Source organism: Chelon labrosus (genome assembly GCF_963514085.1).
Source record: "Chelon labrosus genome assembly, chromosome: 8".
Taxonomy (NCBI): domain Eukaryota; kingdom Metazoa; phylum Chordata; class Actinopteri; order Mugiliformes; family Mugilidae; genus Chelon; species Chelon labrosus.
Window position 1 is genome coordinate 883,500 of NC_140358.1, and position 15,991 is coordinate 899,490.

The following is a 15,991-nucleotide window of genomic DNA, read 5'->3' on the forward strand; positions in this document are numbered from 1 at the left end:
TCCAACCTGAGGTGCCTGAGTTTGGCTGTGAACCAGGGTTTGTCATTATTATAACTCACCCTGGTGCGTGTTGGAATACAGCAGTCCTCACAGAAGCTGATGTATGATGTCACTGCTTCTGTGTACTCATCCAAACTGTTTGTTGCCGCCTTGAAAGTGTCCCAGTCAGTACAGTCCAAACATGCCCTTAAGCGGTCCACAGCTTCACTGGTCCACATCTTAGATGTCCTCACAGCAGGTTTACAGAGTTTAAGTTTCTGTCTATATGCTGGAATCAGGTGGATCATGACATGGTCCGATTCTCCCAGTGGCACACGGGACAGCGTGAAAGGCATCTTTGACTGTGGTGTAGCAGTGGTCCAAAGTTCTGTCTTCCCTGGTGGGACAGCTGATAAACTGTTTATATTTAGGGAGATCGTGGGAGAGATTTCCCTTGTTAAAGTCACCGAGGACAATAACTAAGGAGTCCGGGTTAGTTAGTTTTCTCCACGTGTAGAATCTGGTCGGCCAGCGCGCGCTGTGCGTCATGGACGTTGGCTGCCGGCGGAATGTAAACACCGACCAGAATGAATAGGCGCGTTCGACTTCATGCAGATCTGTGCAGATCTGACTTGACGTGATGCATGCTGGGTTGAACAAGTTCATTTTAACCAATCATATTCGAGGTCTATGAGCATGAACAACCCAGCATGCATCACGTCAAGTCAGATCTGCACAGATCTGCATGAAGTCGAACACGCCTAATGAAGAAAACTCGCGGGGGGAGTAAAAGGGTTTGCAGTTTATGAAAAGTGATTCCAAGTCCGGGGAACTACTGCAATACATTATCATTCAAACATATAACATATTTGTTTCGACTTTGTGCCCATGTAGACAGTACGGTATTTTAATATTATCTAGATTCATTCTGATCTTCTGCTTTTCTTGTCAAAACTTCAGAATCATGACGATGGCACTTTAATTTTGAAAAAAAGTCTGAACCGGAAGTGTTTTCTCAAGTCCTGCCACTGTCAGCTGACGAGCTACAGTTTTTGTTGCTTCAGCAACAGCTGCTAAATTAGTCTTCATTTTCTGGCTCGTCGCTGTTGACACGTCGATTATTCAATAGTGACCACAAGTGGGATTAGGTTAAATCGACGTAAAACAGCCTAAAACTACAAGTGCATTGATGCGTAGCCTACTTGCTAGTGAAATTTGCAACCTCGCCCACTAGCTAGCAAACGATTACTGCTAACCTTATTAGAGAAGCCCAGTGATCAGCTAACAGTCCATGAAGAGCAGCTGGCTAAGTCAAACAAGCTTGCTGCGTTTAGCACCGTTACCAGTTCACTTGAAGTGATGCGACTGAGGTATGCTGCCGTTTAAAGAACTCGCAGGTTCATACTTAATTGTTTTTATTTCTTCGAGAATGCTAACAGGACACCAACACTGGCTTTAGCGTTAGCCGATTTAAGTGAACCCAGTTCCGCTTTCGTCTCATCTGCCAAACAAATATATAGTCATATATAGTGTCAGACAATTTTTGATTGTGTAGTAGATTTTTCTGTGAAGATAATACACTCTGCCTAGAAAATGGTACTCTTGTTGTGGAAAAACACAACAAGAGTACCATAAGTGAGCTTCAGTCTGCACGATGTAAACAAGTGAACTGTCAGTATTAGCAACCACTTAGCTCAGCTCAGCTCGGCTAATGCTAACCTCCAAGTCTCGTGACTAGCAAGTTGTTATTTATTAAGTTCATGCTCACTACTTCTGTCGGCATTTAGTTGTTATCCCTCGAAATTAATTTTGTATCAGAAGATGAATTTTAGTTCAACTAATTTCGAAAACTCTTTTTTCTGCTTTAACCTTCGAACTGTACATACATTAGTGATAGAAACGCATCAATCATTTTAATCCTTAAAATAAATTAGTCTTCACGTACTAGTGCATTTAGACACAGTAAAACAAGTCAAGAGACAATTTTTGTTATATGCTATTTTAGTAATGTTTCTCTTTCTTGTGTAGGTGTATCTATTGTTGAAACGTCACGATGGCAGGTTCCCAGTGGGAGCTTCCTCCGGAGCTATGTTGTCGTCCCATGGCTTTTGTAGCCTTAACTGGTCTGGATGTGGTATACAATGCTGTTCACCGGGCCATTTGGGACGCCTTCTGTGCCAATCGTCGGGCTGACAGAGTCCCCATATCTTTTAAAGTTCTCCCAGGAGACCATGAGTACCCCAAATGTCGCACTAAGGTGAGCGTTACATTGAAAAATATGTGTCAAGTTGATCAACAGACAAAGACAATGCAAAAGACCACATCGTTCTACATAGTAATTGGGAAATAATTTATGTTTGCATTCACATGCTAAAACACACTACATGCAGGATGTATTGAATACGTTTATCTTCTCTGTCTGTTTGTCTAGCGAACATCATATGAGTGGTACATACCTAAAGGCATCCTGAAAACAGGCTGGATGAATAAACATCTGAACCTGGTACCTGCTCTGGTTGTTCTGTTCTATGAATTGGACTGGGATGACCCACAGTGGAAAGAAAAGCAGTCTGAATGCGCAACTAAAGTGGAGATTGTCAGGTAGGTTATAGCTGCAAAATGACCATTTATTTAATCCCAAAACTATCTAATTGTATTACTGTTTGACACTGTTTGATGCTTAATCTTGTACATCCAGAATACAATAATATCGTGTCTGTATACTTTTAGGACCAGTCTACAGGGCAGGAACACCAAAGTGGCTGTAGTGTTAATCCAGAAGAAAACCCCTCTTCCTCCAGGTAAAGGCCCTTTATGGAACCCTTTATGTTTCACTGATTATATTATTGAAGACGGGATTAATAAAAATTCAGTCTTATATTTTGAATGAGCCATCTGTTTGAGTATTCTCAAAATGATCCGTTTGTCATCTTGTTTACAAAGGAGAGGACCTGGTCGCATCAGAGAGAGCATCAGCTCTTTGTAATGCTTGTGATCTGTCTGGCAAGAGCCTCTTTGTTCTGCCGCACACTGATCACTTGGTGGGCTACATTATAAGGTACATCCTAATTCACTTAAAAAAAGATGTAGTCTGATTTAAAGTCAAATTTTGGGCAGGTGACCTGAACATCTTGTCCTATTAATGTCTTTCTGAAGGTTGGAGAACGCCTTTTATGAACATGCTCAGACATACTATTACACAGAGATTCGTCGTGTGAAATCACACAAAGAATTCCTCAACAAGACAACACATCAGGTATTAAAATGATGACGGTCGAAACATTCCTGCAAACGAATGCCATATAAATGCAGTTTACAGAACTACTCGGGATAAAAGGAATGAATGAATGAACTTTATTGTCACTATAACAAGTATAGCGAAATTACAAAACGATGAGGATTAATTTCCTCTTTCTTCCACTTTGCTCTCTTTTCTCTATCTCTTGCTGCTCCCAGCTGCTGTTTGTCAGACACCAGTTTAAGATCGGTTTCTTCAGTGAACTGAAACAGGACACTCAGAATGCCCTCAAGTAAGTCTGAGCCCAGAGATTCATCATGAAATCTAAATATAATGACTTTTGGCTGTGATTTGAACATATGAATACTTTAAACAAATAATTAGTAAGTGTTTATCTTGCACTCTAGGTAGTAATATAGTATGACCCGTAGTTTGTTGTAAACAATTTCTTTGTGTGTCTCTGCAGGTACTACAGAATTGCATACAGTCTCGTGCATGAGCTGAGAGCGCATGAGACCAACATGTTGGAGATCAAAACTATGGCTGGATTTATCAACTACAAGGTACATTTGCTTGTCTGCTTGTGGTTGTATGGTGACAATACTCTTCTGAGAAACACATTGGTGAGTCACAATGAATGGGGATCCGTTTAGGAGAAGAAAACAACTGGGCACTCCACAATGAGAGAATTAGGTCTGTACCTAAATCGAAGTTCTTATTGGCTTAGAATTCATATCTACACCACAATGTTCCATGGCCATGTTTCTACAGTAGCTCAGAACAGTCAAAACAAATACTGGCTCTAGAGAGGACCTTTTGCATTTCTACGATGGGTATTCAGCTGTTTGCAGTCTGGTAGATCCTACCAAATATTACACACTGGTGTTCCCATCCCCAAAGTTAAGGAGTTTGCGTATTTTTCAGTTTTTTAATGCCTTTAGGGATTGTTGCAGTGTAGACACAGATAGGAAACATGGGGTAATGATACACATCATGTGTACAAGGGAAGTTCTTCAGATCCCGAAATAAGATTGTAGTTCTTCATACACATTATTTACAAGCCTTACTTCCCTCTCAGTTACCCTCATACATACTTACTTTTGTTGCCAGATAATTTTGGGGAGGGACTTTCATATTATAGACGGCATTAATCTACTTTATGTACAAGGCTGCAGCTGGAAAGAAAGTGCCGTGATTCAGGTCATTGACTTCTCACCCAAATAGGTTTGCTGGCTAAACCTGCAATTACTAACAGTTTTTTCTTCTTTCCCCCCTCCTGCCTCTTTTTATTCTGTTCCATCTTTTCAGATCTGTCGCCTTTGTTTCCAGCATAACACTCCTCTGGATGCCATAGCCCAGTTCAGGAAGCACATTGACCTGTGCAAGAAGAAGATTGGCAGTGCTGAGCTTGCCTTTGAGCACTCTGCTTGGATGTCTAAACAGTGAGATTCACACAGACAAATCACACATACACGTAACAGCCACAACATTAAAACCACTGACAGGAGAAGTAAATAATATTGACCATCTTGTGATAATATAATGTTCTGCTGGGAAACATTGGTCCTGGCATTTGTGTGGATTTGTGTGCAACCTATAGGACCCAACAGCCCCCACTAACAACATTCTGTTGCTAGACACACTACAGGATACCCTCAGAAGGCCCATGTCCATATCTCTGATGAGTCAGAACTGTTTTGGAGGCACAAGGGAGACGTGCACAATAATAGGAAGGTGGTCATAATGTTATGCCTAATCAGTGTATGCAGTGTAGACATGGATAAATACTTCTCCTGCCATGGATGCCACACATGGAAGTAAATACACCATAAAAATACTTTTAGATTTATTATTACAAATGGTATAATTAAAACAGTCTTTATTTACTTTGATGGAAACAAAACTTATTTTCTACTACTTTCCTAAAACAGTAAAGAAAGAGCTATATATTTGGTTGTAAGCATGGCAGGCTATTTACTGTTGGCATTGTAGTTACTCTTCAGTTGTGTTTGTATAGTTTTAATACAACTTAGACTTTAACTGAGTTACAAGCTCCTTAAGGCCTGTGTTCATTTATTCTACCGTGTGCCAATTTCACAAGTTTTGCCACTAAAACTATTGAATCTGTTGCATTGTCAGAGTAATTTTGTACAGGTGATTAATCTTTATCCCTCCTGAATGCAGACTGATACTATTATTAAGACATTATTTATCCCACGTATGGGAAATTACCATGTCACAGTAGTGCGGTATTTGGCAAAAATTAGAAAAACTATAATGACTTCGACAGAGAATTACCAGTATAGTGTCCATATATCACAGCCTCTGATTCTGACTGTTTCTTTAGGTTCCAGTCATTTGGTGAGTTGTTTGATGAGGCAATAAAGTTGGGTCTGACCGCCATCCAGACACAGAACCCTGGTTTCTACTATCAACAGGCTTCCTGTTACAGCCAGGACAGGAAGCAGCTGGCACAGCAGCTCTGTCAGGTGATACAGCTACCGTTGCTACCTAGAACTATACCACCAGTACCACTGCTGCCACCACAAGTACTGCTGTTAATACAGCTGCTCTACTAGCACAACTGTTACCAATAATATCTTGCAGGCTAGTACAAATGTGCAACTTTATGTTGCACTGTGCTAGTGAAAATCCTTGCAAATTAAAACAAAAAAAAAATAACCAAATCATAAGTACCACCTTAAAATTATTCAAAAATGCATGTACGCATCTTACATAAAAGCTAAGTTAATGGTTTCATTTGTTGGTTTCAGGCTGGAACAAATTATCCATCCCCCAACCCTCTGGACACCCAGAGTGGAAGTCTGGACTTCTATGGCCAGAGACCCTGGAGACAAGGACACCAGAGTATATTCTCATGCACACACACACGTCCACACTTACATACACTATATTACCAAAAGTATTCACTCATTTATCCAAATAATTGAATTCAGGTGTTTCAATCACGTCCATGGCCACAGGTGTATAAAATCAAGCACCTAGGCATGCAGACTGCTTCTACAAACATTTGTGAAAGAATGGGTCGCTCTCAGGAGCTCAGTGAATTCCAGAATGGTACTGTGATAGGATGCAACCTGTGCAACAAGTCCAGTCATGAAATTTCCTCTCTACTAAATATTCCACAGTCAACTGTCAGTGGTATTATAACAAAGTGGAAGCGACTGGGAACAACGGCAACTCAGCCATGAAGTGACAGGCCATGTAAAATGACAGAGTGTGGTCAGCAGATGCTGAGGCGCATAGTGCGCAGAGGTTGCCAACTTTCTGCAGAGTCAGTCGCCACAGACTTACAAACTTCATGTGGCCTTCAGATTAGCTCAAGAACAGTGCGTAGAGAGCTTCATGGAATGGGTTTCCATGGCTAAGCAGCTGCATCCAAGCCATACATCACCAAGTGCAATGCAATGCAAAGTGTCAGATTCAGCTGTGTAAAGCACGCTGCCACTGGACTCTAGAGCAGTGGAGACGTGTTCTCTGGAGTGGCGAATCACACTTCTCCATCTGGCAATCTGATGGACGAATCTGGGTTTGACGGTTGCCAGGAGAACAGTACTTCTTTGATTGCGTTGTACCAAGTGTGGTGGAGGGAGGATTATCGTGTAGGTTTTTTTTTTTTCAGGAACTGGGCTTGACCCCATAGTTCCAGTGAAAGGAACTCTGAATGCTTCAGCATACCAAGAGATTTTGGACATTTTCATGCTCCCAACTTTGTGGAACATTTTGGGGATAGCCCCGTCCTGTTCCAACATGACTGTGCACCAGTGCACAAAGCAAGGTCTATAAAGACATGGATGAACAAGTTTGGTGTGGAAGAACTTGAATGGCCTGCAACCTGATAGAACACCTTTGGGATGAATTAGAGCGAAGACTGCGAGCCAGGCCTTCTTGCCTAAAATCAGTGTCTGACCTCACAAATGAGCTTCTGAAAGAATGGTCGAAATTCCCATAAACACACTCCTAAACCTTGTGGAAAGCCTTCTCAGAAGAGTTGAAGCTGTTATAGCTGTAAAGGGTGGGTCGACGTCATATTAAACCCTATGGATTAAGAATGGGATGTCACTTAAATTCATTAGCATGTAAAAACAGGTGAGTGAATACTTTTGGCAATATAGTGTCTTTCTATGCTTGTGGGCACCCTCTTTGCCATAATGCAATACTTTGCCCCTCATCCTGGCCTTGCTTACCGCCAACCACCGGCCTCCAACTATTACCTGAACCTGATTCTAACCTGAACACTAAAACAAATTCTGAACAAACAGGCCTTTTGGTTTTTGACATGGCAAATAAAAATTCTATAAATAAAAAGTGTTGTGAGAAAAATATTGGTTGACACACTTGGCATCATGACACTTATAAATCACTAAGTGCTTATATGTTACATTTCCATCCACTTATTTTTGCGCACATTTTCAGTAAGTGGAATGCAGATAATAAAACCAGCTTTTTGGCTCCAAGACCCAACTCCTTAATAATCACATAACAGTAGTGCTTGGACCTTCATTTACAACACATACATATAAACAATAAAAACGGTTTGAAATTGGTCGAGAATCTAGCTTCTGTCATAGTGTTGGGAATAAAAGGTAAAACTCAACTTCTGCATTCTTGTATTTCCAGGTATTGATCCTCCAGATGCAGAGAAAGAGAAGTTGGGAGTTCTGGCCCTGCATATTAAAGAGAGAAATGTACCACATTCTGTAAGTACACACACTTGCTGAATACACTGCTTTATTAGAGGTGTTTTTATTAGTGTCCCATTTTTAAAGCCACTATTTATTTTACTTGAAACCAGTAAGAGCTTAAATGACATGTGATTGTAGCATCTTTCATATTAAATTTGCAATTGTTGTGTAATGGTTAGCATTATTTTATGCCCCTGATACGAGCACTGCAGGGGGCACGTACCTTGGAATAAGGTTGGAAATGGGCTGAATCGTGTTTACGTGGTCATATTGTGAGGACCTGTCTCAAAATGTACCACATCATGGTAGCAGTGTTTTCACTGTTAAGATACACAAAGTTCTAAGTACATAGAGGTTTAAATGTGTCACGCCTTTCACAAAGATGCATCTCTGGCTCTCAAATATTTTGTGATCACTGCCCCTCATTCACAAATACAGTTGAAACCAGATCTTTACATACACTGTGTTAAAGACACATAAACATTTTTTCCTTACTGTCTGAAGTTAAATCAGACTAAACCTCTCCTGTTTTAGGTCAGTTGGGATTACCAAAATTATTTCTATTTGCTAAATGCCACAATAATGAGAGAGAGAATTTCTTAGAGAATTTTTTATTACTTTCTTCAAAGTCAGAAGTTTACATACACAAAGATTACTATGTCTTTAAACAATGAAGGAAAGCCCTGATGATGATGTCATGGCTTTGGAAGCTTCTGATAGGTTAACAGACAACATTTGAGTTAATTGGAGGCACACCTATGGATGTATTTTAAGGCTACACCTCAAACACACTGCTTCCTTGTTTGACATCATGGGAAAATCAAAAGAAATCAGCCAAGATATCAGGAAGAGAATTGTGAAGCTCCACAAGACTGATTCATCCGGCACTTTGGGTACAATTTCCAGATGCTTGAAAGTGCCACGTTCATCTGTTCAAACAATTATATGCAAGTATAGACACCATGGGAATGTCCAGCCATCATACCGCTCAGGAAGGAGACGAGTTCTGTGTCCCAGAGATGAACGTGTTTTGGTCCGAAACGTGCGAATCAACCCCAAAACAAAAGCTAAAGACCTTGTCAAGATGCTGTCTGAAGCTGGTAAGAGAGTGTCATTCTCCACAGTGAAACAAGTCCTGTACCGACATGGGCTGAAAGGCCACTCAGCGAGGAAGAATTACAGTTTGCAAATACACACAGGGACGAAGACCTTAATATTTGGAGACATGTCCTGTGGTCTGATGAAACTAAAGTGGAACTGTTTGGCCATAATGACCATCGTTACATTTGGAGGAAAAAGGGGGAAGCTTGTAAGCCTGAGAACACCATCCCAACTGTGAAGTATGGGGGTGGTAGCATCATGTTGTGGGGCTGTTTTGCCGCAGGAGGAACTGGTGCACTTCATAAAATAGATGGCATCATGAGGAAAGAACATTATGTGGAAATATTGAAGCAACATCTCAATACATCAGCCAGGAAGTTAGAACTTGGACACAAACCTGACAGGAGGAATGGACCAGAATTCCAACAGACTATTGTGAGAAGCTTGTGGAAGGATACCCAAAACGTTTGACCCAAGTCATAGAGTTTAAAGGCAATGCTACCAAATACTAAGGAAATGTATGTAAACTTCTGACTTTGAAGAAAGTAATAAAAAATTCTCTCTCTCATTATTGTGGCATTTAGCAAATAGAAATAATTTTGGTAATACTAACTGACCTAAAACAGGAGAGGTTTAGTCTGATTTAACTTCAGACAGTGAGGAAAAAAGGTTTATGTGTTTTAACAGTGTATGTAAACATCTGGTTTCAACTGTATAACCCAATATGTGTAGGCTGCTTACTTCAGTCACTGTCAGGTTGTGTTGTGTTGCTGTATTGAAACTCTGTCTTTCCCTCTACAGGAACTGATAATAGCTCTACTTAGTAACGCTGTGGCCCAGTTTAAGAAGTACAAGTGTCCACGAATGAAGAGTCACCTGAGTGCGTATCATTGCTTTATATTTCAGATTTTTAGTTATTTGTACATTCTTATTTTCTCTGCCGTTCTTACACAGGTAGCACAGATTAGTCCAGGGGTACACAAGTACCCATGTACCCCTGTGCTTATCACACAGGGGTACATGTTCCATGGAAGATATTAAAAATGATGAGGTGTCTAATGTCACATGTATTTCTTGTATGAAGGATGCGTATTCTTATTGCTAGGGGTTGAATGACAGCATTTTTTTTAAAGTTACCTAAAATGTGGTGAAAATCGAGTCGATGTTGACTAGCTGATGACCTCACACATAAAATCACAGCAGAAACTAATGCTTTGCAACAATGAAATCTATATTCTTGACCTGAATATGTATCGTAGCCTCTCACACAAAGGAAGCTACGGATTCTAGGGCTGGGCGATATGGCTGAAAAATGTATCACGATATAAGTGTTTCATATTGATAATCATTGTTTCGTTTTTTTAACATATTCTACCCAGTCTAATCAACTGTGCTGAGCGGGAGCACGTCCTTCGCTAAATGATACGCCACTGCATCCGTTATTTCTTTATATAGCTTTGATGTTTTGTGCCAGATTTTTTCGTTGTCTGTCAGTTTGACTGGCAGGGTCATAAAAATCCCGTCGTAACCCATTTTTACCCGTCACTTTATTTTTATTTTTTTAAATGATAACAATGACATGTTCGATAGCATTTCATTTTCATTCATTTTTAATTAATATTCAGTAGAAAAAGATTCGGCTCATATAACCGGCAGTTCGTGTGTTTATGTACAAGAGAGTAAAGCTACTGGAGTCAAATTTCCTGTATGTGCACATACTTGGTCATTAAAGCTGACTCTGATTCTGATTCTGATCAAAGACGACTCAAGAATCATGAATCTAGATTTAACTGGCTTAGTTGAGTCCTACCACGTTTGATTGATATATAATCAATAAACTGCACCATTCAAACATCTTACATCTCACTCTGCAGAGAAACAAAACGTACTACCCGACTTGACCACTAGCAAACTAAGGCACTCAGCCAGTCACTCACTCACTAACACACAATACGCAGAGAAACAAAACTTAACCGACTCATAACCGCTGCTCGTAGATCCCTGCTTAACCGAGTCAGCAGCCACTCACTCGGCCGGCAGATAAACAAATCTTAACCGACTCTTACACTACTAATCAAGAGAGACGAGAGCCAATTAATATGCTCACTCGCCACCAAGTTTGCAGACAACATCGGTCTGATTCTTGTCTGACTTAAAATAACCAAAATATTGCCTAACTGGTGACGTGACCTTTCCTTTTTTATCTACTATTTCCTCTCGCGCTGTCGCACTCATATTCTCCTTTCATTCCATGCCGTTCTTTTTTTTTTTGTTGTTGTTGTTGATGCCACCAACCTGGCTTAGCTGGGCCGTGATAGGTCGAGAGACTAAAGTCCTCTGCCTACATCCCCTAGAATGACTTGCAGTTGTGGCTCGGGGTTATCTTCCTTTTTTTCTCTAACGGAGTTCAAGTGAAATTATTGAACATCGAACGTATTTTCTATTGATATTGATCACGTGTCTATCGCGATAGTTATTGTTACTGTTTTATCGCCCAGCCCTAACGGATTCTTTTCTGCAAGGTAAAGCTTCAACACGGGCTACTGTCAGCCGTAGTCCATGTCAACACCATAAGTCAGTCTGACTCTTCTAATATGTAGCTCTCGCTCTGCAGACTCTCAGCGCTACCAGAACTCCCGTCTCTCGCGTGCTGCATAAACTGACAACAAGGACAAAAAACACGCTGTACAACTACAACAACAATGTCAAACTAGATGATCGCAAGCAATCATAAAGGGGTTCATAACATGGCGAAGTCGCCTCCCCTAATAATAATCACAACAAAATCAATAGGGGTCATGCAACGTCATTGCATGGACTCCTAATAATAGAACACAACAGAACTACATGCGCTTAGCAATACTGTGCTGCAGAGCCTATATGTTTAGCCTATATAAACAGACGACGTCAATAGCATTTAATAGTACTTCACAGCGTGTTGTAAGATAGGATAATGTAGCCGAGAAAAAAAAATGCGGTTTGTCTAATAACTTTAGACAATAAAATTAACCAACAAATTGTTGATGCGTTTTGTGAAGTTGTTAATTGACTGCCATTGAGAGAATTTGGACCGTTCCTCTGTTAGCATTAGCAGATGCCTTTTGAGATGAATGTACATTGCAGTACTACATTTGTTGTATTTCAGGACTGAATTTCATATTCTGCATGTCACGGTAGAATGGGCTTCATTAGTGAAGTTTTTCCACACACTTGATGAAGCATTGCTAGTTTTGCTGCAATGATCCACTGGGCTCCTCATCTGTCTTCTCAGAGGCTTCAGTGTTGTTATTGTCACGTGAACGACGACTAGTCCACTTCCTGCTAAAAGCGTCATGGCACAAAGTCAACTAGTGGACTGCTGGCTCAAATGGTTAATTAAAGTTAATGAGCATTTAATAGTTGTACCCAAAAAAAAAATAAAAATCCTGAAACCCAAAGTGTGACTCCAAAACCAAATTTCATATTGAATTTATGCATGTTTACATATTGATATCATCACATAATGAGATGAGCTCATTTAAGCAGTCCATTTTTAGACAGATTTTAGTTTTATAATCAGCAAGGACATGTGCTATGGTTTAACCTTGTCAAACTCCTGTAAGTATTTATTCTCATTCTTTGTCTTCTTTGTAGTGGTGCAGATGGGAGAGGAATACTATCATGCAAACGACTACAACAAAGCACTAAAGTAAGTCAGACACTGCGCTTGTAAAGGACAATTCCACTCTGTTGCTTTCATGTAGCTTCACATAAAAAGTGATGCTTCACCCAACATATTGTTGGTCATAGATTAGATACATTAAATACAGTATACACCTTATGTAGAAACTGGGTGGAACTATTTACATCTGAAGATATGATGTCACATTATCTGAGTAATTGTGTGTTATGTTATCAGGCTGTTGGACTATGTGATGTGCGACTATCGCACAGAACGATGGTGGGGTCTCCTGACTGCCATATTGACCACAGCTCTGCGCTGTGCTTATCTGATGGCCAGTATAAAGGACTACATTATATACTGCATGGAGCTGCTGGGCAGAGGTAAGCAGCAATGTTAGCAAATCAGTGGAAGTAATGCAGATACATAACATGTTTCCATTTTTCTGTTCTAACAAATTTTTGTTAACTTCAAAGATATCATCACTGTGGACACAGATGATGATGATAATTATAATTAATATTGTTGACCTAAGCTTGTTTGTTTTTGGCAGTCATGTCAGAGATTTTTATTAGCTCTAACACACAGAATCACATCACGTCAAATAATTAGATAGAACAAATATAAAACAAAACACAACAAGTAATTCTTGGTCCTGTTACAGAAATTATTAATTTTGTTAATCATGGTGCCTGATCTGTGTGTGGGGCTGTTGGCCGTAAGTTTATACTTCTTCCTAACAGGAAAAGGACACAGTTTGTGCACAGTTTGCAGTAGATTTGAGAAAAAAAAGCACTTATCCCAAGATGTGTAAATCATAATACAGTTATGTACAATTTTATTATGAAACAAAGACAATTAGACTGAAACTTTTAATATGTCTTGTCTTGTAGCTTCAACTTTGAAGGAGGAGCAAAAGTTGAGGATTGAGAAGAATCTCATCAAAGTCCTGATGGTGAGTAGAAAGACTCCACCCAGTCCAACAGAATATTTTCAGCAAATTAATTAATCCTCCAGCGAATTTCGCACCACAATGCCTCCAATTAAAATGTACAGATCACACTTTTTTTCCCCCCTTTTTTATTTCATCCAAGCACATTGTATTTGTCACTGTATTTTCAGAACGAGGTTCCAGACGCTGAGCCGGAGTGTGATCCGTCCTGTGTCAGTGCAGCCAGGTCTCTGTGGAACGACCGCATGGCTTTAGCTGGATCGAATGAGCTGACTGTGGAAATGCAGGACTACATCCCATTCCGTTAGAAAACACACACTCAATGCCACTTTACCACTGTTTTGACAATTTAAATCAAATCTGTTTTAAGTGTTCAATTCCTCAAACATGAGGTTGATAACTAACCTCTTTGCAACGTGCAGTGTGGCATGCTATTTTAATGTGTGTGTCATGTTCTCCTTTCCAACTGAAGTCCAGTGTAAGTCCAGATTCCAGTCTCCCAGTTTCCATGTAGACCAGTCCATCCAGCTCCAGGTCTTCCTCCGAGCTGATTGCCCTCATCCCCTGTCATTCAATAAGCTGGCTGTCAGCTTCAGTAACCAGGTACACACTACACACAGGGGAAAAAAGGAAGCGAAAGTGTTTTGTTTTTTTTTTTTGTTTTTTTTTTCTACAGCTCCAAGGACATTAATTGGCAGCATAATACAAATACTAAAGGATGTTCACAATTCCTCTAGTTAGTAAAGGTTCTGAAGGTTGTAATTTTGTTTATTTTGGCACCTGACTTTTATTCAGTAGTTGTGGCAGTATTTTTTATTTTATTTACAGTGCATCCAGAAAGTATTCAGAGCGCTTCACTTTTTCCACATTTTGAAAAATGTTTTTGCAAATTTATTAAAAAATAAAAATCTAAGAAATCACAAGTATTCACAGCCTTTGCTCAATACTTTGTTGATGCACCTTTGGCAGCAATTACAGCCTCAAGTCTTTTTGAATATGATGTCACAAGCTTGGCACACCTATCTTTGGGCAGTTTGGCCCAGTCCTTTTTGCAGCACCTCTCAAGGAGCTTGAGAGGTGCTGCAAAAAGGACTGGAGGAGCTTCAGGTTGGATGGGAAGCGTTGGTGCACGGCTGTTTCAGATCTCTCCAGAGATGTTCAATCGGATTCAAGTCTGGGCTCTGGCTGGGCCACTCAAGGACATTCACAGAGTTGTCCTGAAGCGACTCCTTTGATATCTTGGCTGTGTGCTTAGGGTCATTGTCCTGCTGAAAGATGAACCATTGGCCCAGTCTTGAGGTCAAGAGCGCTCTGGAGCAGGTTTTCATCCAGGATGTCTCTGTACATTGCTGCATTCATCTTTCCCTCTATCCTGACTAGTCTTCCAGTTCCTGCTGCTGAAAATCATTCCCACAGCATGATGCTGCCACCACCATGCTTCACTGTAGGGATGGTATTGGCCTGGTGATGAGCGGTGCCTGGTTTCCTCCAAAAATGATGCCTTGTATTCACGCTGAAGAGTTCAATCTTTGTCTCGTCAGACCAGAGAATATTGTTTCTCATGGTCTGAGAGTCCTTCAGGTGCCTTTTGGCAAACTCCAGGCGAACTGACATGTGCCTTTTACTAAGGAGTGGCTTCCGTCTTGCCACTCTACCATACACGCCTGATTGGTAGATTGCTTCAGAGATGGTTGTCCTTCTGGAATGTTCTCCTCTCTCAACAGAGGAATGCTGGTGCTCTGACAGAGTGACCATTGGGCTCTTGCTCCCGGACTAGGGCCCCCCCCCCCCCCCCGATCGCTTAGTTTAGACGGCCGGCCAGCTTTAGGAAGAGTCCTGGTGGTTCCGAACTTCTTCCATGTACGAATGATGGCGGCCACTGTGCTCAATCTGACCTTGGTTTGTGCTCTAACATGTACTGTCAAGTGTGGGACCTTATATAGACAGGTGTGTGCCTTTCCAAATCATGTCCAGTCAACTGAATTTACCACATGTGGACTCCAGTTAAGCTGTAGAAACGTCTCAAGGATGATCAGTGGAAAAAGGATGCAACTGAGCTCAATTTCAGCTTCATGGCAAAGGCTGTGAATACTTGTTTGATTTCTTAGTTTATTTTTAATAAATTTGCAAAAACCAAAAATAATAAAAAAAAAAAAAAATCACGTTGCCATTATGGAATGTTGTGGGAAGAAAAATGAATTTAATCCATTATGGAATACGGCTGTAACATAACAAAATGTGGAAAAACTGAAGTGTTTTTTTTTTTTCTGGAATTATTTCTGGATGCACTGTATTTTGGTAGATTTGGTCAACAAAAACTGAAGACATTTTGTCTACGCCAGTCACACTGTTGT

At 40.5% G+C, this 15,991-nt stretch overlaps 1 protein-coding gene across 3 annotated transcripts in view; it reads left to right on the top strand.

The window, feature by feature from the left end:
* The first annotated feature begins 1,027 nt into the window (after positions 1-1,027).
* The window catches only part of trappc11 (trafficking protein particle complex subunit 11), a 28,243-nt gene continuing 13,279 nt past the window's right edge, over positions 1,028-15,991 (top strand). Inside the window, exons 1-18 of one of the 3 annotated variants that reach the window (XM_084550542.1) lie at positions 1,028-1,376; positions 2,008-2,236; positions 2,411-2,580; positions 2,710-2,780; positions 2,923-3,037; positions 3,136-3,235; positions 3,436-3,509; positions 3,684-3,780; positions 4,526-4,659; positions 5,565-5,706; positions 5,992-6,085; positions 7,859-7,938; positions 9,826-9,904; positions 12,658-12,712; positions 12,923-13,068; positions 13,579-13,640; positions 13,808-13,940; positions 14,110-14,240. In XM_084550542.1, coding sequence (XP_084406668.1) covers positions 2,033-2,236; positions 2,411-2,580; positions 2,710-2,780; positions 2,923-3,037; positions 3,136-3,235; positions 3,436-3,509; positions 3,684-3,780; positions 4,526-4,659; positions 5,565-5,706; positions 5,992-6,085; positions 7,859-7,938; positions 9,826-9,904; positions 12,658-12,712; positions 12,923-13,068; positions 13,579-13,640; positions 13,808-13,940; positions 14,110-14,240 — 1,887 coding nt within the window. In that variant the 5' untranslated portion in view covers positions 1,028-1,376; positions 2,008-2,032. The remainder of the gene's footprint in view (positions 1,377-2,007; positions 2,237-2,410; positions 2,581-2,709; positions 2,781-2,922; positions 3,038-3,135; positions 3,236-3,435; positions 3,510-3,683; positions 3,781-4,525; positions 4,660-5,564; positions 5,707-5,991; positions 6,086-7,858; positions 7,939-9,825; positions 9,905-12,657; positions 12,713-12,922; positions 13,069-13,578; positions 13,641-13,807; positions 13,941-14,109; positions 14,241-15,991) is intronic. The other 2 variants (XM_084550541.1, XM_084550543.1) reach the window with 2 other exon arrangements.